Source organism: Rhea pennata, chromosome 2 (genome assembly GCF_028389875.1).
Source record: "Rhea pennata isolate bPtePen1 chromosome 2, bPtePen1.pri, whole genome shotgun sequence".
Taxonomy (NCBI): Eukaryota; Metazoa; Chordata; class Aves; order Rheiformes; family Rheidae; genus Rhea; species Rhea pennata.
The window spans coordinates 125,680,633-125,703,569 of NC_084664.1; the positions used below are offsets into that span (position 1 = coordinate 125,680,633).

The 22,937-nt window shown below is 37.4% G+C and overlaps 2 protein-coding genes across 8 annotated transcripts in view; one reads left to right on the forward strand and one right to left on the reverse strand.

The window, feature by feature from the left end:
* The window catches only part of ARFGEF1 (ADP ribosylation factor guanine nucleotide exchange factor 1), a 92,572-nt gene extending 86,262 nt beyond the window's left edge, over window positions 1–6,310 (forward strand). The window contains exons 35-39 of the mRNA XM_062570302.1: window positions 666–805; window positions 1,157–1,325; window positions 2,805–2,943; window positions 4,002–4,119; window positions 4,872–6,310. Coding sequence (XP_062426286.1) covers window positions 666–805; window positions 1,157–1,325; window positions 2,805–2,943; window positions 4,002–4,119; window positions 4,872–5,036 — 731 coding nt within the window. The 3' untranslated portion in view covers window positions 5,037–6,310. The remainder of the gene's footprint in view (window positions 1–665; window positions 806–1,156; window positions 1,326–2,804; window positions 2,944–4,001; window positions 4,120–4,871) is intronic.
* A 2,640-nt stretch (window positions 6,311–8,950) lies between these two features.
* The window catches only part of CSPP1 (centrosome and spindle pole associated protein 1), a 61,669-nt gene continuing 47,682 nt past the window's right edge, over window positions 8,951–22,937 (reverse strand). For all 7 annotated transcript variants that reach the window (XM_062570306.1, XM_062570311.1, XM_062570307.1 and 4 more), the window contains 6 exons: window positions 22,508–22,648; window positions 17,882–17,928; window positions 16,559–16,622; window positions 14,805–14,911; window positions 14,475–14,625; window positions 8,951–9,768 (listed from right to left, as the gene is read on the reverse strand). In XM_062570306.1, coding sequence (XP_062426290.1) covers window positions 9,542–9,768; window positions 14,475–14,625; window positions 14,805–14,911; window positions 16,559–16,622; window positions 17,882–17,928; window positions 22,508–22,648 — 737 coding nt within the window. In that variant the 3' untranslated portion in view covers window positions 8,951–9,541. The remainder of the gene's footprint in view (window positions 9,769–14,474; window positions 14,626–14,804; window positions 14,912–16,558; window positions 16,623–17,881; window positions 17,929–22,507; window positions 22,649–22,937) is intronic.

A 22,937-nucleotide genomic window follows, 5' to 3' on the forward strand; every position in this document is an offset into this window, starting at 1 on the left:
ACATTTTTGACCTGTGCTTTACAAATCTGGAGTTCAGCTGCTAATTTACAGGTTTCTTACCCGAAGTAAAATACAGAAAACACTACTCTCCTAATATTGCTATATAAACAAATAATTATTTTTCCTAAGAACAAAGTTCTTTTTATAGAATGCAACGGAAGCTGATTCCAGTGATAAACAGTTGAATTTAGACTTGATGTGAGGAAGAAGGTATATGAAACCATATACTTGTGTTGATGCATAAAATGCTAGTGGTTTTACTAATTGCTGCAAATACAAACAAGCATGGATGGACTCAATAATACCTTAAGCCACCTCCTGCCTGTGGACAGTTTAAGCCTCTATTTCTTGCTGTTACATTGATGCTATAATGCAATGTTGCTAATTTAGCTGATTTTTAAGTAACACTGAATACTTGTCCTGTATATGGCAGGCAAACTTAAAGTTAGAATATATATATATTTTTTAATCTGCCAGTTAACTGACTATGATCAGTCGTTGTTTTTAGAAGACTAATTTAGATGAGTGGATTTCAGGTTTTGTTTATACATGTGCCTGAAGATGAGCTATTTTCAGGGTAAGTTTAAGAAAGGTTTAAAAAGAAAAGTATAGCATTTAAGTTGACAAGAAATTTTGTTTGTGTTTTTTTGTTTGTTCATTTTAAGAATTTCCAGAGCAGAAATTATTTGCTGCTCTTTTGATCAAGTGCGTTGTACAGCTGGAACTCATTCAGACTATCGACAACATTGTATTCTTCCCAGCAACTAGCAAAAAGGAGGATGCAGAGAATCTAGCAGCAGCACAAGTAAGCAGAAGTGACAATTATCATTTTTTTAACAGATTTTCTGTAGTGGATTAAGTTTCAGAAGCACTTTCAACATTTTCCAAATTAAAATTTTTAGAAGTGCTAGAAAATTTCCAGCAGACTTTTGAGATCTTCTACATCTTACATTAAATTGAATTTGCCATGCGGGGGCAGAACGTTATGGCAGTTTAAAAATACATATTGTTCACAGAGATTTCTGAAATTGGAATATGGATGCAAGTTTTAATAGAACTTTACATACAGTTAAAGATGAAAAAAAGGTAGGACTGAGTTATCATTGTATCTTACTGAAGGCAGTTGTGAATTTTGACTGTTAATCTCTTTTTGTAGAGAGATGCCGTGGAGTTTGATGTTCATGTGGATACACAAGATCAAGGGATGTACCGTTTTTTAACATCACAGCAACTTTTCAAACTTCTTGATTGTCTACTAGAATCCCACAGATTTGCTAAAGCATTCAATTCAAACAATGAGCAGAGAACAGCTCTCTGGAAAGCAGGTCAGTCAGTCAGTTCAGAAAAATATTTTTCAAGAACATGTTACTGTGATTTGAATTGACCTAAGAATAGATCAAAAATTACTTTGCTGAATGTGATATTGAATGTCAGGCTGTAACTTTATAACCTTGGAGTCCCTAAGGGGAGGAGACTTCATCTGTGCAGATCAAATATCTGTTCCATTTGAAAAACTTAAGATAGCACTGGTTTACCTTTCAGTGTATACGGCAGCTAAGCTGACCTTGGCCATAGGTCTGAGTCCTATACATGGAAGTTGCGGAGACACCCCAAAACCGTTAGGGTGGTGGTGGGAGTAAGGTACATAGAAATGTATGGGTGAAATGTATGCAGATTTTTGAAACTGATGGAAAAAAGAAAATCTGTGTAGCACTGTGATTTAATTTATTTCTTGCACCAAAATCAGCTATATTAATATTTTAACAGTGAATACATACTATGAATATGCAACAGCCTATTTTGTGCATGAATATGCGCATATGCAAAACGCTCTTAATCTGAGTGAGGGTATATAAATATTTAAACTGCTTTTTGTTAGTGTGGATGATTCTGTGTTCTTACAGTAATAGTTTTGGAAACAGTAGCATCTTAGATGTTTTTGTTGAAAACAAACATTAAAACAGACTACACTATAGCTGTGTTATTGAAACAACATGATCCATTGTCAAGAGTGCCTTGAATTTTAGAATTTTATTCCTCACTATTCCCCTAACTTTTCTTATAAATTTAGACAAGTAAGTTTGTTTGTCTCTGCCTTCATCTTTTTTACCTATCAGCTTGGATATTAAGTTTCTGGAGTACGGTTTGTCATACATTCATACAGTAACTGTGACCTAACTACTACAATTGCATGTAATTCTTAGCAAGGGAATCCCATTCATGTCTAAACTTAAAATGACCCAAACCATCTTTTTTTAAACCCTAGTAGAAAGAGGGTGAGGAGAGAGGGTATGGCCTCATTATAGCTACAAGGAATACCATGGTAATGTATGTATTAGCTACAAGTTTTAAATTACCTCTCAGAAACCAGACATTTTTTCTCATTGGTTCAAGCTTTCTTGCAAGCCAGCAGCATGCTTTACAGCTTTTCTGCACCTATACTGCTGGGTAAACTGAGGCACGGATTTATCAAGGACTATCAAAAGTTCATATTAAAACCAAGCTTAAGAATTTGTAGAATGGGTTAAGGTGTGGATGGATTGCACTGGATCATACACATGGGCTTCACATCTGCTTGGAAGCTTGCAAAAATAGATGCTAAACACGCTTGTGTGGTGTATATACGTAGGCTAAATGTTAGCAGTGCTCCATTATGCTGAATATCACAAAAAATTATATAAGGCGGTGCTTATAACAGTCTACGTGTAAAAAATATTCAGTGGGGAGGGACCACGAGGAGAAGTTCCAGATGCAACAACAACAACAAAAAAAAAAGTCTGAATGGATATTTTGCATTTCTCTAGGCTTCAAAGGCAAATCAAAGCCTAATCTCCTGAAACAGGAGACTAGTAGTCTTGCCTGTGGGTTGCGCATTCTGTTTCGTATGTACATGGATGAAAGCCGTACCAGTGCGTGGGAGGAAGTCCAGCAAAGACTACTAAAGTAAGATGCTTGTAGCTGAAACTGTTGCTTTTACCTCTGATATTAAACTGTATGTTTATTTTTACTTAAAAGGTTGGGCCACCTCTGTTTTCAGTAAAGTTGTTAGAGTCAATACATTATGGATGCAACCCTGTCAAACATGCTGTAGGTGACCCTACTGAGCAGGGAGGTTGGACCAGTTGATCTCCAGAGGTCCCTTCCAACCTTACTGAGTCTATGATGGTGGTCACAATGTTAGGTGTTTTTCTGATGTATGGGGAGTGCTGTGCCTCCATTCACTAGCACTGTCTCAACTCTCTTTTTATTCTCTTGACATGTTTTACATGCAAGAGAACAAATTTTGTCACTTTTTTCCTCTTTTCTTGTAACATGTGGGTACGTGGGGGATAGTTAAAGTTCTTTAAAAAAAAGAAAGAAAAAAAAGAAGAAGAAAAAAAGAAAAGCAGCCATCACCTAAACTGTACTTTTCTCTTTCAGTAACCTCAGATATTTTGGGGGACTCATGCAGTATGTTTGCATTTGTAGAAGTGAGCAGTGACCTTCAAGAGCTGTTGGGCATGTGCAAGTTTTTGGCATGTTGGTTATTCAATACTTCAAATACTAAGGATCACTTGACTGTTTTTAGTGTACAAAATCCTCAGGCAAGTGTTGGAATAAAAGAGGGCTTAAAACCATGGTAGTAACACAATCAATGGAAATATTTTAAGATTTTTAGACTGAGGAGCAGAGCTGAAAATCTACCTGGTTTCATCAACATGAGGAGGATATTTTGTGTTTAAGTGCACATATAGTTCTGCCACTTGCATTTTAATACCCTCAGAGAGCAGTTAATATGCTTCAAATTGCATTTTGTAAGCCCATTTAAAACTGAAGTCCTAGGCCTTTGATTTGGGCAAAATCAAAGCTTTTTATTATTGATCAGGCTTTCATAAAATGGTGCTGGACTTTTTTTCACACATTCTACACTGGTGGCGTAACTGCAAAGCCAAATCTCAGTCTCTGTAGTAGAGCTCAAAATAAAATGTTAGTTGCATGGTTACTGTGTGTTTTCTTTCTAGTGTCTGCAGTGAGGCTCTGAGTTATTTCCTTACGCTTACATCAGAAAGTCACCGGGAAGCCTGGACTAACCTACTACTCTTATTTTTGACTAAAGTCCTTAAGATAAGTGATGAAAGGGTAAGTATTTATTATCTGAAACACTGGTTTAAATAGCCTTCCAAACAGTTAGTTTCAAACTTTTTTTGCACACAGTTGTATACTTAAAAGTTACTGCTCTATAGACAAAATAGTCTCTTTTTAAAGAGGCTACATTAAAACAGCACCTGAGATACTGATGGTTGCTGTGCACAGCACAAAAGTACTGTACTAAAACTGCATGCATCTGAAAATTTTAAACCTTTAGAAAGTTAAGTTGTTTTTACATCTCATGTTGAGGAAAAGGGTTAATGGCTGATACTTTATTAAAAATACTTGGAAATATCCTGTAAATAAAAAAAAGTTGAGCAATTCTACAGTAAATAATGTCTCTTTCGTTCTTCTATTTCTAGCAAAACTTTGCTAAAATATGAAGTGAAAGGGACTAATTAAAATAATTTAACTGATCTATGATAAAGGAGAAAATCTTTCCCTTGAAAAATAAGGATTAGCAAAGAGCTGTGTGTAGTTCCTGAGCATTTGTCAGAATATGTCATGGAGCGCTCAGCCTTGTGGCAGCACTGCTAGCTTCAGCTACGAAGATGTTTTTGCTCATCACTTTGTGGATTTCTCATGTTGACTTAGCAGAGTATTTAAAATTCTTTGCTCATAACAGGCTTTGCAAGGTATATTGATGCATAATGTCCTGATACACATGCTGTGTAATATTGATGATGAATAACTTGTCCTCTTTTTCTTTTTCCCTCCCCATTACCCCACCTTCACCTCCTCAGTTCAAGGCTCATGCATCGTTCTACTATCCTCTGTTGTGTGAAATTATGCAGTTTGACCTTATTCCTGAACTTAGAGCTGTTCTACGAAGGTTTTTCCTCCGGATTGGTGTTGTTTTTCAAATATCCCAACCACCAGAGCACGAGTCTGGAACAAGCAAGCAGTAGCAGATAGTGACTGAGTATTGCTCTGCTTAAAAGTTTGTATTCCTCAGCTAAATAAAAGGACCAGGTAGCTGAGCCATTCTGTCTGGGTATCCATAAAAATGGTTTCTTTGTACGGCAGTGTGTATCTAAGGGTTAACGGTACAGATGCTTACAACTGTAATTAAGGCTTGCAACACTCCAGTCCCTTTATTTTCTGATGGATTATCTCTATCGGTTTCTCTTACCTGGCTCCTGCTGAGCATAGAGCCAGTTTTTAGCACAGTCCTTGTGTCAGCATGGGCTGCAATGTACCTTTACTGTCCTAGACAGCAGTATAGCAACAGATGTTTATGGCGGGTGTGAAAGTAAAATGTACCCAAAGAACTATATATGTAAAGGCTTGAGCTTCTGCAAGAAGTACAACTCAGGAGAGCTGTATTTTGAAGGATAAAATGTTTATAGTAAAAAGAAAATGGAAATTATTGTTCATGGTAAAAGATATTTAGCAGCTATGTCTGATATTCTTATTCAAAGATTTTTGCACACTCAGGCTGTCTGAGACATTGGTAATCATCTTTCTGTGAAAAATGTACAGAGATGCAGGTCTGTAATATAAACTCTTTAACACTATACAGTTCTTCCTGAATTGTTTTATTTCTGTATTATTGATTTGCTGAAAACCTATAACACTTTATTGTTTACCAAATGCACTAGAAGTTCGGGTTTATTTTTTGGGGTTGTGATTTTTTTTTGTTTTGTTTTATTGTAGCCCAGAAGTTAGTGTTGCTGACTTTTGTCAAGAACAGATAGAAATATCACGACTGACATAACTACCTGTAATATACTTGTTTTAGGGCTTTTAAATATAATGAGCCATTGAAATGATGATCCTTCAAGGACTGGAACTTGAATCACTGCAAACAAGTCTAGGTTGTGTCTGCTGTCACACGTTTTTTGTTTGATGTAGATTTCACTCTTATGTACAGAATTTAATGTTGAATATATTGAAGTAACAAATCTGGCATGGTTTGGGGATGGTTAAATTTATTGGAAATGTATTCATACTGTGAATTGTGCTCTGATGGTTAAAGACAAGATTGTCAAGCATTCTGTATTACAATGGATGTAGAAATTTTTTTCAGATGGACAAAATGTATATGGTACAGATATGTAAAGTTTTCTATGTAAAAAAATTCTGTACAACTTTCTGTACAATATTTGGTTCTCATCTGGCATATTCTAATCAGGTTATAGGTCAATAAAGTTTTTGAACTCTTTCATCAGTGCAATCAAAACCAGTCTAATCTACAGCTACTTGTTTTAAAATTTCCTTTCATGCCCTTCATGCTCCTGGTTCAAAGAAATAAGCCCCCATGTTCAGCTATCTTTGAGTAAATGACAGAAGGCTTTGGTGACATCTTTTTTTAAGATGCCTTCTCATCAGTATGGTGTGTGGCAAGTGTGGTGTGAAAGTAAATTAAAATAATAATAAAAGTATTTGTATTTCTGGAGCACTACTCAAGTGAACCCTGTATTGCAGCACATTAGAAGCCAAATTACTGCTATGCTGCTTACGGATTAAAATGTAAATATGAAATGATACAGTTGGGTGAGAAGAAAAGGCTGAGAGTGCAGTTCATGCTGACTGCTGTTGACTCACAGTACAGCAGTGACCTTGACAGTGTCTTTGATTTTGTAAGTGAAAGTGGAGTTTGTGGTTGTTCTCTTGTGTGTTGTGGAGTCTCTCTGAACTCACTCATGAGCAGCAAGAGAGAAGCATGAAGCTTGAGAAAGTGGCTGAGGGGGCTAATTTAAGAGATAAATGAGTCTGCTTCCCCCTAGTGACCTGGACTGTGAGCGAAGTGTAGCAGTTTTCACAGCAGACTCTGAAAATAAAAGGTGAGCATTTAAATAAGGTAAAGCCAGTAAAGGGAATTAAAAGAGCAACCTGTGCTGAGGAGAATTTCCATACGAGCCATTTACATGTCTATTACCCATTTATCTGCCTTGCTGTGCTCTGAATGCCTGATTTCAGTGTCCAGCAGTCAGCAGCAATAGTACTAAACATCTAAAAACAAGATTACTGTTTTAAACCTTACTTAGTGCATCGGTCTTCTATTGCATGCTCTGTATTTATTTTAATAATGATTTTTACAGCTTGGCCTAACCTTATTTACTATTTAAGTGGAAGAGTCCTAACAGCTGTTCAGCCTTGGTTCACTGGAAACACAGAACGACTCCGATACAGTCGTTCTCTTTTCTCTACCTGTACCTGTCTTTTGTTGGTGTCATACTTCTTGGTGTGCAGCGACCAGAACTGTACTCAGTGTTCATGTTCAATGCCCTCATCTCCCTAACAGCTCCCATGCCCACAGTGGTTACTGGCAAAGCAGGGTGGTGGATGCAGTCTGTCTGAGGCATGTTGACTTTGACCTCAGGACTGCGGATTGTAGCTGTATTCATTTTTGCAGGTGAGACAGTCTGGATTAAAAAAAAAAAAAAGAAAAAAGCAAGCAGGAAGAAAAGACTCATCTACAGCTGAGTGTTGGATTTGCAGAGAACACTGAAGATTTTTTTTTTTTGAGACGCTTTTGAATGGTGGGGGGGGGGGAGGGGAGGAGGCAGAGAGAGGGGAAGAGGGAGGGGAGGGAGGAGGAAAGAGATAAACAAAAACAGTATCAGCAATGCCAAAGGGAGAAAAGTAAGTGTGGATTTCAGCTGAGTGCTGGGCAGGTTCAGTAGTTTCAGGCCAGTACAAAGGTGAAGGAAGCAAAGGGAGGAGGGTCTGGACTGGCCTGGAGGCAAAGAATGCCAGATGATGGTAAATGACATGTTTTAAGGAAGGGGAAAAAACAAACAACAGAAATAATACCCCTTTAGCCAGCCTAACACTGGATTTATTTATGTATGTTTGTTGGGAGGCAAAAACCTGATAAAAGGCAAGTAAAGAATGATTAAACTGCCACTGCATGAGAAAGCAAAGAGGAGTTCAGTTGCTCTCCCGGAGCTCATACAGCAGCTCTATAACCTGAAGTTCAGCTCATTCATGGAGCAATTGAAAGCAGGATCAGGCATCAAAACTAAGGGGAAGACTGGCTGGCAGGTGACACGTGAAGAAAAGGCGAAGACACAAAGGTGGGCTGCAGCAAGGGGCTTTGGGTGATCGCTGTAGTGCCGAAGTTTCCATGCCCCTCCTTACTATTATTTGGGATTATTCCCAGACTCAGGCAGCTATGCAGCATGTCCTTTATGCTTGTTATTCCTTGCGTCCATCTCTTACTGGCCACTGTTGTCAGTCCCAAACTGATGACACCCCTCCTCCCCCTCCCCCCCCCCAAAAAAAAATATCCTTGGGAAGGCACACGCTGAATCCACAAGCAAGCAAACCAACAAAACTTTGCCACCTTGAAAAATGTCCCATCCTTACCAAACTGCCATGGCATTTGAGTATGAGGACAGATGCTTGAAGAAGAGCAACCACTTCTATGAATTTCATACGGCTACTAGGAAGCTTTCTCAGCTTTTTTTTGGTTTTTTGGGGGGGTTTTTGGGGGGGTTTTTTTTGGTTTTTTTTTTCCTGCTGGACAAAGCTTTGGCCCCTTTCCCTTTCCAAGAGGAAAGTTACACTCATCACATAGCTTCACCTCAATGATGTGTTTCAGTTCCTTGAACCCTTAAAATTCCATCTACATTTCTTTCTGCCAGGAAGCTATGCTTTTATTCAGTAGCTTTCCTAGGTGTTTTTCCTGCTTGCTTCTTCAAAAACCACCTCAACAAGGTTTTTGTGACCCTTATTCTAATTGGGCTGTTGTTGTTCCCAGGTAGCAGCTAGTTCAGTACTGAATAAAGATCAAAGCAAGTGAGAAATGAAGAAAATAAATAGACTTAAGTTTTTAAGTTTTAGTAACAAAATAATTTATTAACTCTTAAATCAGGACCATAAATTAAATATATGCAACAATATCTGTATTTCCAGCACATACATACAGATTAGAGAACATGAAATACAGTGCTAACATTTTTTTTCTGTAAAACTCTGTTTTCTGAGCTTTCATGCAGGATACAACTTATCACTGTATGAAAAACAAGTCCCCTTGTCAGTTATTTATGCTTTTGGTAGAACACCTCTGCTGTTTTGGAGTTTAACTGGCTATAAACACAGCTAAAAATTAATTATCTTTCTTTGATTTAATACGAAATTCATACACACAAACTCTTTTTTTCTGTAAGTCAATCCATTTCTAAGGCTGAAACTAACTCATACAAAAAGTGCAAAAAATGCCAAACTCATCCCCTTTCCATCATGATACAACATAAAACACTCCTTGTGCAATAGTCTCCTTTTATGCAAGTCAACTACACTGCAGCTTCTGTTACTTTATTATTGCTTTTTTAAAAGTGATCCATACTGCTCCACACCATCTACATAAAATAGAACTAATCCCTACAAGAGACCATAAAAAGTGCAGTAGTGATGAAGTCCCTTCTCTGATGAAAGGCACAGCTGGTTTCAACCTGGATTTTATTCAGCCATGTGCAGTTGAGAGGCCTTGCCAACTGAGCGGTACCGTATTTTCAGGAGAAGACTTAGCTGGGCTTGACTGTTCAGCCACGAACCTTTCGAGAGTGTCAGATGTCCCTGGTCGCAGCCAGGGCTCTGTTGCAACTGTGTCAACGGAATGGGGCCGCCTGCTGCCTTCAGGTGGAACAGGCTTCAAAAGGTCGTCGGCTTCTCCTAAGGAAATGTTATCACCTAAAGAGAGAGAAGTATAAAATAGTACAGTCCTACCTACAATCAGCAGGTAAGTACTAAAAGTCTTTGCTCACGTGCTGCCCCGTGCTGGTCTGGTGAGGGAGGAACTGTTGGCTTAAACAAACTTCAGTGGCCTTAGAGGTCAGTTCCTGCTTTCCCAAGGCACGCTGTTACAGAGTTGAGTCAAATAAAATGCACATTAAAAAAAACCCAAACCATTAAATTAAGTGTTACGGCTAAATATTATACAGACAGTCTCTTTAAACACAGGAAAGAAAAACAGCCTTAGTTAGGCAGTACAAATGCAAGTATGTCTGTACATCACATTCCAGCATAGCTAATAATAATCTTAGCACCATATCATTCTGAAATGAGTATTTGGTAAGTTGTATCTTCCATCTAGAAATAAATTTGCCCTTCAAATAAGGACCTTGGTGTGCTGCTGAAATCTGCTGAAGGGGAAGGAGGCTTCCATCTGGAAAGCAGCACAAGTTAAGGACCACAATAGCTACACTGCTGCAGGGTTCCAAAACACTGGCCTTAGAATGGAAATGACACTCTGAAAGATGCAGACTTCCAATTTGCTGAAATGGATGATGCCAGGGAGGCTGTAGAAGCCGTTCAGGGAAAGTCACTGACAATCTCATGCCACCATCACTCCATCCTTCACTTGTCTCAAGTTCTGGGGACCGACATCCTAGCAGAGACAGAACATTTCTCTCTCTGATTTCCAAGAGCCCCGTTTACGGAAAGCTTTTAGCAACTCTGCTTTCACCAGCTACTCAGGGCGGCCTGGGAAGTTCTTGACCTTCTACATTCTCAGCAAGTGCAGAGGCATGTGGGACAAACACACTGACTAACTCACTCCTGAACTTACCGACTCACTCACAGAGAAGAAAGGACATGATTAGCAGTAACGTCGTCTCCAACACCTCAATTACAGATTCCTGGAGCTGATAGAGCAGAAATGTTTTACTAGGTAGATGAGTGGCTTTGAGCTTTAGATGTATGTATGAATTACAGAGACTCCACACACTAATTTTTAAAGTTATCTCAGGACTATAAATCCCATTTTATCCTTGTCAGCAAAGCTTTTACATTCAGGGAAGGGTAATCCATTGCTTAATGAAGTGTCTTTCTACCAGTTTTATGAGGAGAAGATTTCATCAAAACAATTTCAGGTTGCTTGCACAATACATACTGATGAGACTTAGTAAACAAGGTATGCTAAAAGCAGTGTGCCATGTGCCATGGTCTGGGATACTACTTCTGTGTCAATCTCCCTGAGCATATTTTTTCTGAAATCTTTCTCATGGGAGAATAAAATACAGAATTTTTGGAAGCATTTTAAGGTGGAGCAAATATGAATATCTCTGGATTGTGAAGTCAAGTTCACTGCCAAGAAGTTAGGGTTATTTGAACTGAACCAGAAAACTATGAAGGTGATCCTCAGGGCAGTTCCTGAGGTACATGAGCATCCCAAATTTTCTTAGAAGAGCTGTCATGAAAAAGGGCACTTGATAAACAAACTTCCTTCTGTAGATATACCAAGCTATGTGGCAGCTGCAAGATGTCAAAAATTTTCAAAATCCTAGCTATTTTCTGTAGGCTTTGTGATGGAAAAAGAAAGGCATGTTGCACACAGAGCTGCAAACTGCTATTGCTTAGATACCAGAATTAAATTCAACAGCAAGACCTAGTAGCTGAAGGTCACCAGGCTTCTAGAAGAGGAATGCCAAGAGGTACTTTGATGAAGAGGAGAAAGAAAAGGGTATAACATAGCAACAACTAGTTACCAAACTACATATCAAAATAGCTGCCCTGTGAAGGACAGATCAGACAGTCAGGAAGACAAAGGTTTAAGTCCGTCTCCAGTTGGAACCTGTGCTTTTTAAATACACAAGCTATATGGTGTTAACAACACTACATGGCAGAGAAAACCATACTTAAGAAGAATAAGTTGTTCTGTTTCTTCTTTCTTAAAAATGATATTTAGAAAAAAAAATTGTTTGTTTAGAAACAACCTGCAGACTTCCAGGCCAGAGAGTGCTGCATTTGTCAGTTGAAATATTACTGCCTTCAAAGGCAAAGTCATTACTCCGATCTTCCAGCAGCTGAAAGAACTTTTTTTTTCTTCCAGAGACACTATCATAGTGCACTTCAGTATATCAGACTCATTTAGCGCTGCTTGTAGAAAGCAACTACAGTACAAAGTGTCCTTCATTATGAATTTCAACACTTTAGTATATTCCATAACAATTCTTGTTCTTAGTTTTGCCTCATGTAAGTCACTTCTTTTGGAAGTCGTAGTTTGTAATTCACAGTTTGTATCTGGAGGCTGGTGATAAGCAGACCTCTTTCCCTCACCTGAAATACTGATGTAGAAATTGAGTGGTGTCTGGACTTCCCCTAAACATTTATCACAACAGTTCTTGGCACTAAACGAGAACAAACGTGTTCAGTATCCTGGAGTGGATCTTACTGGTTTTCTTTTGTCACCTGGCATGTGCCCAGCATCAGCGCTGCTGCCTGCCGTAGGATCTACGTAAGGCCCACGGGGAGGCCTGAAGCAATTAATGCAAGTTCTCTCATGTGCAGCAGGGTCTCTGCCACACAGCCAATGTGGATTTTGATGCTTAAATCTGTGAGAGAGCTTTCGTTTCTGTATCTAAGTCTGGACTAGTTTACAGAGTTAGCAACACATACACATTGCCTGTTGGGGAAAGGAAACTAGTAGCTGCTGACTTGCTGATAGAAACTTCATAGCCCAATGTACGCTGCAAGCCTGCTTTGATGGGAATGTATTTTGGATGAGTGAAAACAGAGGAGGAGGCCTAGCTCTGCGATCCACTCGCTTTCCAATTACAAAAGCAATGCTAAGACTGGCTCCAGGACTGCCACATCAGTCCCACAGAGAAAAATGTGAACAAAGTCCTTAGTGTGCAGACAGAGTCAGCTCATAATATACATGAAAGCCTGCAAATTTTCATCCTCTGGTCAGTTCAAGGGGAGATAACCTCTTCCTTTTGATAAAAAAATGTTTTTTCCCAGCAGTGCCTCAGAGAGTGGGGGAGAAATAATCCTAGCTGTTAGGAAAGCAAACGGATGCCACAAGGTTCTGTCACACTGCTAGGGAAAAGAAATAAAACCACCTTAAAAAAAATCACTTAAAAAAAAAAAAAAAAGAATTGTCACCAAGTGTGAGGAGGGAACCGTGACACCATGAGTGCAGGCAGGGTAAAACCTTAATGATCAAAAGAATCTCTTGCTCCGTTTCAAAGATGTACATGTGCTGAGCATGAGTGACAGTCCCCATGTATTCCAAAGAACAGGTTACGTTTAAACTTTTTCCTTTTAGAATATTTTTAAGTATATAAACATATATTCCAGTAGCTATATGCACACACACAGCACTACTGGAAGACCTAATGTTTTAGCTGGCACAGTTGGATAACAGAGACACTGCCAGCTGACAAAGGAGTTAAAGTAACTCAAAGGCTGAAGCTCTGGTGAGCATAACAAAAGATATACAAAAGTGTAGTTCACAAAATATTAAGTGAAATTATGAAGATGTGAGAGAGAACAAGGACTCTCTCATTCAGTATAAGTAAAAGAGAACAAAGTAAAAGAGAGTTCATATGGCAAAGATGCTTGGGAAGAGTGAAATAAGTAAAACATTTGGGGATTATATTTGTTTAGGTGATAGAAGAAATGAATAGAAGTCAAAAAATGCAGAGAGCGAGTCAACCATGATTGATTTTTTTCATCATTAAAAAAACAAAAAAAAAAAGGAATCCAAGTGGGACAGTTAAAAAACAGATGATTTGTTTGAAAGAGTACATACAGCAAAAGAATCAGAAATCAGTATCTGTGCTCTCATCAAGTTTATAAACAGGATACTGATTTTAACTGCCTAAGCAGCATAGCAATTGCACTACTAAAAAGAGGAATTTCATATTCATAAGCATAAAATGTATCAACTGGGTCATAATCCATGTGAGAAATTAAAGGCCATTAATATTTGCTATATTTGGTACCTCAAACACAAAAGGAACTTACATCACGTGGTCAGCTTATAAAGTAGCTCTGAGATAACTCCTGGAGTTTGATGCATTTTATGCACACAAAATGCTTGTAATAAATTTGAGTGTATGTCTGACAAAAGGGGTATCAATATCAAGCTTTTAAAATACTGAATGATCATTTTATGTTTACAAACCAATAGAAAATCCAAATTATCTAGAAAATAAAATACTTTGTATATGTTCATGTTGGTTGGACCACAGGCAATTTTACCTGCTTCCTAGAAACGTGGACAACCTGCCAACATTAATCAGCCAGGAGTTTCACTTCCTTCCACTAATATATAAACTATGCAGTTGCATATCCACGTCTTACTGCTGCCAGTGACGTATTGCAATTTTAAAAGGAATACAGACAGGAGAGGGATGAATAGCTGACCAGACAGAAATTATAGTATCTTTTCCTATTACCATCCTGTAAATCTAGTCTAAAATGCTGTGTTGAAGCTCAATGAGAAACTTCTTGCATCAACTACAGAACATTAAATCAGTTTCAAATAATTTGTATGTTTGAGATAGTTGTTTCCTGTTCAACTACAAGCAGCATGTTAATACTTGTTCCTTAATTAATGTAATTACCTAATATTAGTATTTACTACGTGATCTCTAAGGCTCAAGGCATACCTAAGTGTGCAGATTTCCTCCGGAGCTCAGTAAGTCTGCGCAACCGTTCTTCATTCTTGCCTTTCAACTGATCAACGTTGAGGCTGGAGCTTGAGTGCAAAGAAAAGCTGTCAGGCTGTGGCAATGGTGTTCGGCCTGATGGAACATCTTCCTGCAGAAAATGCATGAATACTTCAGTTAAATACAGTATTTTTTAAAAAGGCAAATAGTTGTCCATGTAAGACCCTCTGAATCCATATCATCTGCTATTACAGGACCGCAGGAACTGTCTGACAGTATCAGATTTGTTGTCTACCTTCGTATTCAGGCCAATTTGGGTATCATACATACAGTACTCTCCAATGCTTTCTTCTTTATTCGTCTTCTCTCCCTTGCAGATGGTGGAAGCTGCGATGTTAAATTAACTTCTAAGGCAGGAAATGTTTCCCCATTAGCACCTGGAAAAAAGAGGTGAATAAATCATTTTCAAACAAATCAAAATACTATACAGTGTTCAAACCCGATTATGCTTTGAAACAAGCAAATGTACCATGGTTGAGTTAATCACAGGAATCAAAGGATATCTCACATCAAGCCAGCAACACTCAGATGCAGACAGAAGAACAAGGTATCAAAACATAAGCCATAGAATGAACTTGAACCAAAGGCAAAGAGTATCTTCCATAGTGAGATAAATACTTCAAATCTGACAAGTTTGCTACCTACCTTATTTTACTGTATGTTGTTTATGTCCCTATATCTTTAATGAAAACAATGAGTACTCAACTGAGTAGAGAGAACACTAGGAAGACTGCAGCACAGAAAGATACAAGCACGTAAGTAAGTTATGTATGTAAATAAATTACATGACTTATATGATAATGTAATCAACCCTTTAATCATTTAGCCTTTTTATGTAACAAGCTGTTAGAAGCTGTTCATACAGAAAAAAAAAAATCTTGTTCTTATCACATTACAGTGAGAGTTTTTTAGTCTATTTTTATAGCAGAAATGGATCCTACGGTGATGTCTCTTTCATGATTGTTTTCTCTATTTGCCCCTTCCTCTGCTGATTTAAGAAACTACTTTAAAGACAGACTGTTTCAAACAGATACTTTATTCTCCCCCACAAACACACACACATTCTTTTTCAAATCCCCAGGACCAATAACTGCTGTTTGAGGGCTGGTTTATGGCTTTGCTGTTGGCTTGATGCAAACTGCAGGCTCTGATTTATAGTTTGGTACCTCTAATACTTCCAGTAAACAGAGCCCCCCAGTATCAGAAAGGATGCTACATGGCAAAACCAATACAGAATCCATTATTCTGTGTCAATGAAGTGGCTTTTCAGACAGGCTCTGACTAAAGTACTGTATGTTAAGTTTAAAAAAAAAAAGAGAGAGAAACATACACGCATGTATGTGTGTTTATTTGTATACACACACATGATTATATATATATAGAGAGAGAGAATTGTTCGGTACTGAACTATACACACATATACATAAGTATGTATATATAGGTATATCTATGTGTAAGTTCAGTACCGAACAATTCTGCAGCATTGCTATGAGATTATTTGGTGTGCTAAGAGACAGTGTGACCTTAAAATAAAACTACTACTGCAGAAATAGCAGGTTTTTCATTTTCTGGCAATTCAAAAAAATTTTAATGAACCTAAGAGTCATGAGTTTCAGAGATCTTCTAATCAATTTTTTTTAAAAATATTTTTGTTTAAATTTGAAATATTTAAGTTTGAAAAATAAATTTGATTTATACTGATCAAGAATTTTTGGAGAAACAAATGAATCAAGATGAGAAGCTTTTCTGTATTACTCTTTTTTTTCCCACAGAGGCGAAACTCTAACCCTAACGAGCAGCATCACTAATTTTAGGTGTGGTCCACACATAAATTTATTTCAGTACAATTCCGCAAAGATCTGCCTTTTAATTTGAAGACATAATTTTCTAACACTTTAAAAATGACAATTGCTACACTCATCACAACATTTAGAACAGCAATAATCGGACATTTTAGAGTAACATTATTAGATTAAATGTATGTACATGCAACAAAATATAGCTAAAGAAAGCTATAAACTCACCAATAAAAGTACTGTCAGATTCCAACAGTGAATTTTTCAAGAATTCATTAGATCCATTCCTGAACTACAAAAGTAAAAACAGAAGACATTCAAGTCCAGAAGCCTCAATATCTTTTGGGGGCCAAATTATAAACATCATAAATGTAACATCTACATTTTTACAAAGCAAGTAGCAGCTGCAGTGTTCTGTACTGTTCTTTACTTCATTCTAAAAAGAAACTATACGTTTTTATATATTTCATGCTCTTTGCAACTTCCCCCCATCTTTCCACTTTTTCCATAATAATCCTTTTTGCTGAAATTGAATATGTATGTGGTAATTGCACAAGTGACTTTTGTAATACGACACATCAAGAAGGGCATCTGTGTCTCATATTAATTTCATACAACTTAGTGACTATGCTTGAGCTTTAGGAGAACAGTCAATACCTGAAGCTGTCTTCAGCTCTGCTGTAACAAATACTGATCAAAAATAATGCTGCTATAAATTTTATTAATCCCACCACATACAATCTTTGATATTAAAGCACTAAAATAAAAATTTCTATGTAGTAATAAAAAACACTAGGAGTTAAACTTCATTGGAACTACGGTTGCAGACAGTTGTAGCCATTTGTTACAAAAGAAATTCTGCTATGGAATACTTTATGTTGAAAATCATTATGAAGTCAAAGTAATAGAAACTATCAAGCAAACAAAATATTTACTGCACAACACTGCTCCACTGAAGAATTTCAGGTAATAATTTACAACTATAAAATGCACTAACATTTTTTTTAATAACAATTCATTTCTATGTGTAGTTACAGTAATGTCCTTGAAGCTAACGGCTTGCCTCTGCAGTGTCTCATTCGCTTCTTTTCACTCAGTCAGAAAATAAACATCTCATTTGAGACAATGAGTCAAATTATTTAAGGCCACATACATCTCTTAAGTCATCTGAATTTGGAGCATATGCTACCAGCTTCTTTTTCTACTAATTCATACCACCACTAGCAATCTTACATCAAGTGAATATAAAATAAGTATCTATGAATAGAGAAAGAAGAAGGGAATTGAAAATAAAACCATCTCTATATATGAACACAAACAAGCTGTATGTCAAGTTAAAAGACACTGCAACTCACTGTACTGACAAGCTACAAGAGAAGGAAATGAGCTTGCAGTCTTATTATTTAAGGGTATCTCTTCCTCTGAATTCTGCACAAGCCACAATATTTCTCACACTTCAACAAAGGCAAAAAAAAACAAGGGGAGAGGGGAGAAGAACCAGGGAAGAATAAAAATAAAATAAAAATAAATTATAAGCTGTTTTATTCTTACCAGTCCTGCCTTTTGTGGGTTATAGCCAGAAGCAGAATCATCTTGATCTATAAGAAGCAGACGGCCAAAGGACATAAGGACAACTTATATAAAAATACATTTAGAAATTTTAGCAGCACATTAATACAAAAATGTGAAAAGTACTATAAGACTTCTTTAAAATTATACTTATTTTAATTAATAATTTGAAAATATTTCAGTGTGACGTTTGTTCACTGATAAAACACACACCGTTAAGTTATTTCAGATGAAACAGCATTTAAACAGAAAACTGCTTTCCAAAATATGCCCAGTAAACTCAAAGTAGATGGTGTTTTATTATAATAAAGATTATCTTCTCTTCCCTAGCATGAATATTTTGGTTTTCTTGTCCTTGTTTTCACATATTAAATATGTATACATTGAACGTATTTTTCTATTTTAAATATATCTGAGAATTAATAAAAGAGTGAAAGTTAACAGGATTCAGCTAGCCCTAAACTGCAATGCTTCACATCCCACCTGAACTCAAGTAGCTAGACTGCAAAACAAAGTAAGAGGGAAGAAATCTTACTCATTTACTTACTCATTTACTTTGCATCTCACTCAATCTCAAATTTATCAGGCTTTGCTTAAACTTACTATGAACCAAGTGGAAAAACAAACCCATACTGCATTGTTTTTCAAAAGTTAAACAGCCAAATTTCCCCCTTCCATAACCATAGACCACCTAAGTCACGTAATTAGTGACCCCAGCTTTGTGTTTTGCCATTATTTTTTACTGTCTCTCAAAATCCAGTGATAACTCAGAGTCAGGAATCTCCCTCATATGCCCTGAGGATAACGTAACAATGGTTTTGCAGTTAAAACTCACGGATTCTCAAAAATGATTTATTCTATATTCCAGACACCTCTTTGTTAAGAATTGGCACAGATAAATAGTTGCATTTGTATCAACAGAACGCAAGACTGATGACAGACTCCTCTGCGTGGGACAACCCAGCAACAAAACTACCTAGCGAAAAGGGCACTGTATCAGCATCAACTCCCTCAGTGCAAAAGAGGAATTCACTTCTCTGGGCTTCTCTCAGGGTGCAATACCCAGAACTGGAGCCTGCAGAAAGCCTCAGGAACGAGCAGACATGCTGCATGCTGAGAGTGCAGAGTTCACAGATTTCCAAGACAAATTTAACCAGTCGGTGGTCATTTCAGAGGAAAAAAGGATTTGTGCAAGGAAAAACAACAACACAAAAACCACACCGCCACGCTCTAATTTGTACAGCATGAAGAACCTTCCTGAAAGTTAATTTAACAGGACTCTGCACACTGGAAATACCAAGTAGTAAAACTGAAATTACTCGTGCTTTAAGTCTTCAGATAAAATTTTTAATAATATTTTTTATTCTTGCATCTACATCTAATAAACTTATTTGACGCTCATCTGACCTCTAGTCCAGCATCAGGAACCACAGCACGCGAGCTTCCACGCCGCTCGGACTGACGAACAGCCCATTCCCGACAGCAGTACCAACCCCGGTTAAGCAGAGCCTCGCGCTTCAGCCCAGCCACCTCAAGCCTGGTGCTGTGCCTTCTCCTCCCATCGCCCCAAGTAACAATCTTCCAAGCAGGAGTCAGTCACTGCCCATACCCTCACACACGGTTGGCTAGCTACAAAGTCATATGCTTTGAGGGTATGCATAAGAAAGAAAAATTTAAAACCGACCACAGAAATCACAAGCTCCTTTCTTAAAAGAAGCAAGGACAGCAAGTTTGGATGGGAAGTGTCCCGGTGTGTTCATACAGCTGAACAGCACAGAACACCACAGTCCTAATTTTCCAAGAATAACGTCTCAACTCTCACATCCTGAGAAATTCCCACTGCATTCAGATGTGTGGCCACTTGCAAACAGAACTAAAAAAACCCAACATTATTCTATTTCACTATTACTTTTTTAACCAAGAACAACTGTGGAACATGCAAATGGCCAATCTTGAGCTCAGAAGCCTTTTCCTTAGCCTTCCCCACAGCTGCTTTTCTTTAACTGACTTCTCTGCACTATTTGTCCCTTCATGAGTTTTAAGTTGACCGTGAAAGATAAATGCTTCTCTCAGTAAACTACCTTACTGACAGATCAACAATTTGTCCCCCCTGATACCTTAGGGGGACAAATATACCCCCATTTTACGTACGAAACCGAAGAAGTTAAGAGGTACTTTCTTCTTGCTCATCTTGTGTCGTCCCTTTAGAGTCTCTCTACTGACATAACTCTGATTCAGCAACAAGAGCAGCATTTGAGAATAAAAAAAAAAAAAAAAAAACCCAAAATTGCTGAGAAAGAGCAAGCATTTAAAATTCTTTTGAACATTTACAAAATTTGTTAGGGTTATAGTTCTACTGATAATCTAAATATTTCTCTTTAGTGTAATGAAAAAGAAAGTAAAAAACACTCCAGAGAGAAGGCTGTACACATAACCTGTAACATAAAGCCAACATAAATAGTTAAGCAACATTCTTTAGCGCGTCACCCCGCTTCAACACATTAGTGGGATCTCTGCTAGCAGCATGCAGAAACGGGTTAGCCTTTGCCATTATAGGCTATAATGTTGTAGTTCCCACAGAGGGCAAAAGCACATCCTGCTTTAATTCATCTTTTTTTCTGCCTCAAATCAGACAATAAAACCACTCATCTATTTTCAGTGAGGAAAAGATGATTAATTTGTCTCCAAGCTCAATGAACTGGAAATACAAGTTATATGCAGTGACTAATTAATTCTCTTCTTCAGTAGCACAGTGACAGATTATTAAGCTAAACTACATTGTAAGGCAATAAAAGACAGCGGGAAGGCTGCTCGAACATCCTCTACAAGCATTGGTGGAAAATCATTTTAAAATTCAGCTGTTTGTCTGCCAACTAATTTAAACTGTCCCAGAAAATGCCTGTTCAGTTTGCAACCATGTAAGCCTGCATTATCCATTCAACATTAGCGTATGTCCAAAATGACAGTTTATCCTCAAAATGAATGAAGAGGCAAATCTACTAGCTGCTGGGGTTTCCTCTCCAGCCAACAATAAATCAGAGCCATCTCAGATAGGCCTATTGAAAAATATTCTAATAGGAGGTGAGAGGGAAGCAATAACACCACCACCACCACACAGTTTTCAGTGGAAGCTAGTGAATTATTTTTCACCATTTCAGTCACTTCCAGAAAGGGCAAGCCTGAAGACAACCCCACATACTCCATTTAGACATGAAATGATAGTAAAGTGCTTGCAATTAAGTCAGAATATGATATAGATGCACCTGTTTGCCACAGCAATGTTACATTATGTATATGCAATACTGCATGCATTCTTCGAACACCAGAATATCCAAGATACAGAAGTCATCTTTTAACATTCAACTAGGGTACAGAATAAATCACCATGCAAATAGCTGACACATTCTCTATCTCAGTATCAGTTTTGTCCTACTCACATATGAGCATATTCACAGGTAACAGAATCAGCCATCAAATTATAGCCAATAGTAAGGAAAGGCTTCCAGTTTTTCTAAAACAGTATGGAAAAGTAACTATTTTTCTTTAAAATACGTTTATTTTCATTCCAACTTCCAGTCCTATTACTAAAGCTTAAAAAAAAACAACAAAGAAAAACAAAACAAAACACTAAATAGCAATCTAAAGTTTCTCTTCATAAATTTAGTCAGCTAGTGTGGAATACAGAAACAAACTGATACTTTACTGCAAAATTTGTATCTTATACTCAAAACTGCACTCGCTTGCACAGTTGCAACTATTAATTTTGGAAAGGCTGAAGCAGTTTCCATGACAGCTGCTTGACTCAAATATCTTTGAAGAACAATCATACAAGGGCAGTATCTCAAGTTGTCAGACTGATCATTAACTATTGTTAAGCTCTGGAGTTTGCAGCATGCAAGAAAGGGCCGCTCCATTTACTTTTCACTGTTCCTGCCATGCACAACAAAGAATGTTTTATGTTAGGATGATCTTTCTCAAGCAATACAAGCAGTATTTCATTCTGAAATCTCAAACAAGTTTTGCTCTCTTGCATGCAGTTTCTAAAGCAAACCCTGTTTAAGAATATAGATTTCTGAAACAGTCTATGCAAGACTATGACAATTAGGAGTTCAGTTCTTTACAAGAGCTTTCAGTAGTCAGAAACATAGGAGAAGACACACTGACACCAATTTAATTGATTCATGGTTTCAAAACCATCTACTTTTTCAGTGAGAATTGAAAGAAATGTTGCAAGGATCTTACCTGCTAACACTTTATGCTAAGCCTAAACAGCTGAGGACTGTTTACTGCTATACAGTTTTGTTTAGGAAACAATAACCAAACAACTTTTCTATTGCCTGTGAAGCAGTAGTTTAAATCACATTCAAGGAACCAAAGAGAAGCAGTCAATCTTACTAATAACAGGAATGTCATTCAATTTTTTCTGTTTAACATTATTAAAAACACAGAATTGCAACACTTCGGTGTTTTACTCTTTTGCACTGCAGTGCTGACAGGAAGTAAACCTCAAGGAAGTAAAACAACAGGTGACAATTTTTCTTTTATTCTCACTAAATGGAAAACCAAAAAAAAAAAAAAAGATCATTGAAAGTATCCTTCTTTCCTTACCTTCTGTTTCTCTCCTCATTCTCATTCTGTCAAGCTTCTTCTGCTGCTCTCTCAATAGTGCCTGCTGCTGAATCTCTAAGGTCTGATCATCTTTTGGAGGTTCAGGATACATGTGCCTCAAGCCTATACGTGTATCAGAATCTAGTACAAAGACATGAAATATAAATTTTGCCTTAAACTAATGTTTCTGGAAAATATTTTTAAAGGTCTAGCTACAACTCATAAGAAATACTAAATATAATAGTGATCATGACCAAGAATCTGAGCCACCTTAACAATGATTTCAAGGTTTTGCTATATAAAAATACATATTTGCTGGTAAATGAGAAAAACAGAAAGTTACATAGAATTGTGAAAAAAAAGATTAAATTAACTCTGCCTTCAATCTGCAGTCTGCGTAGTATCAAACGCATAAGAAGTCCAAGGAACG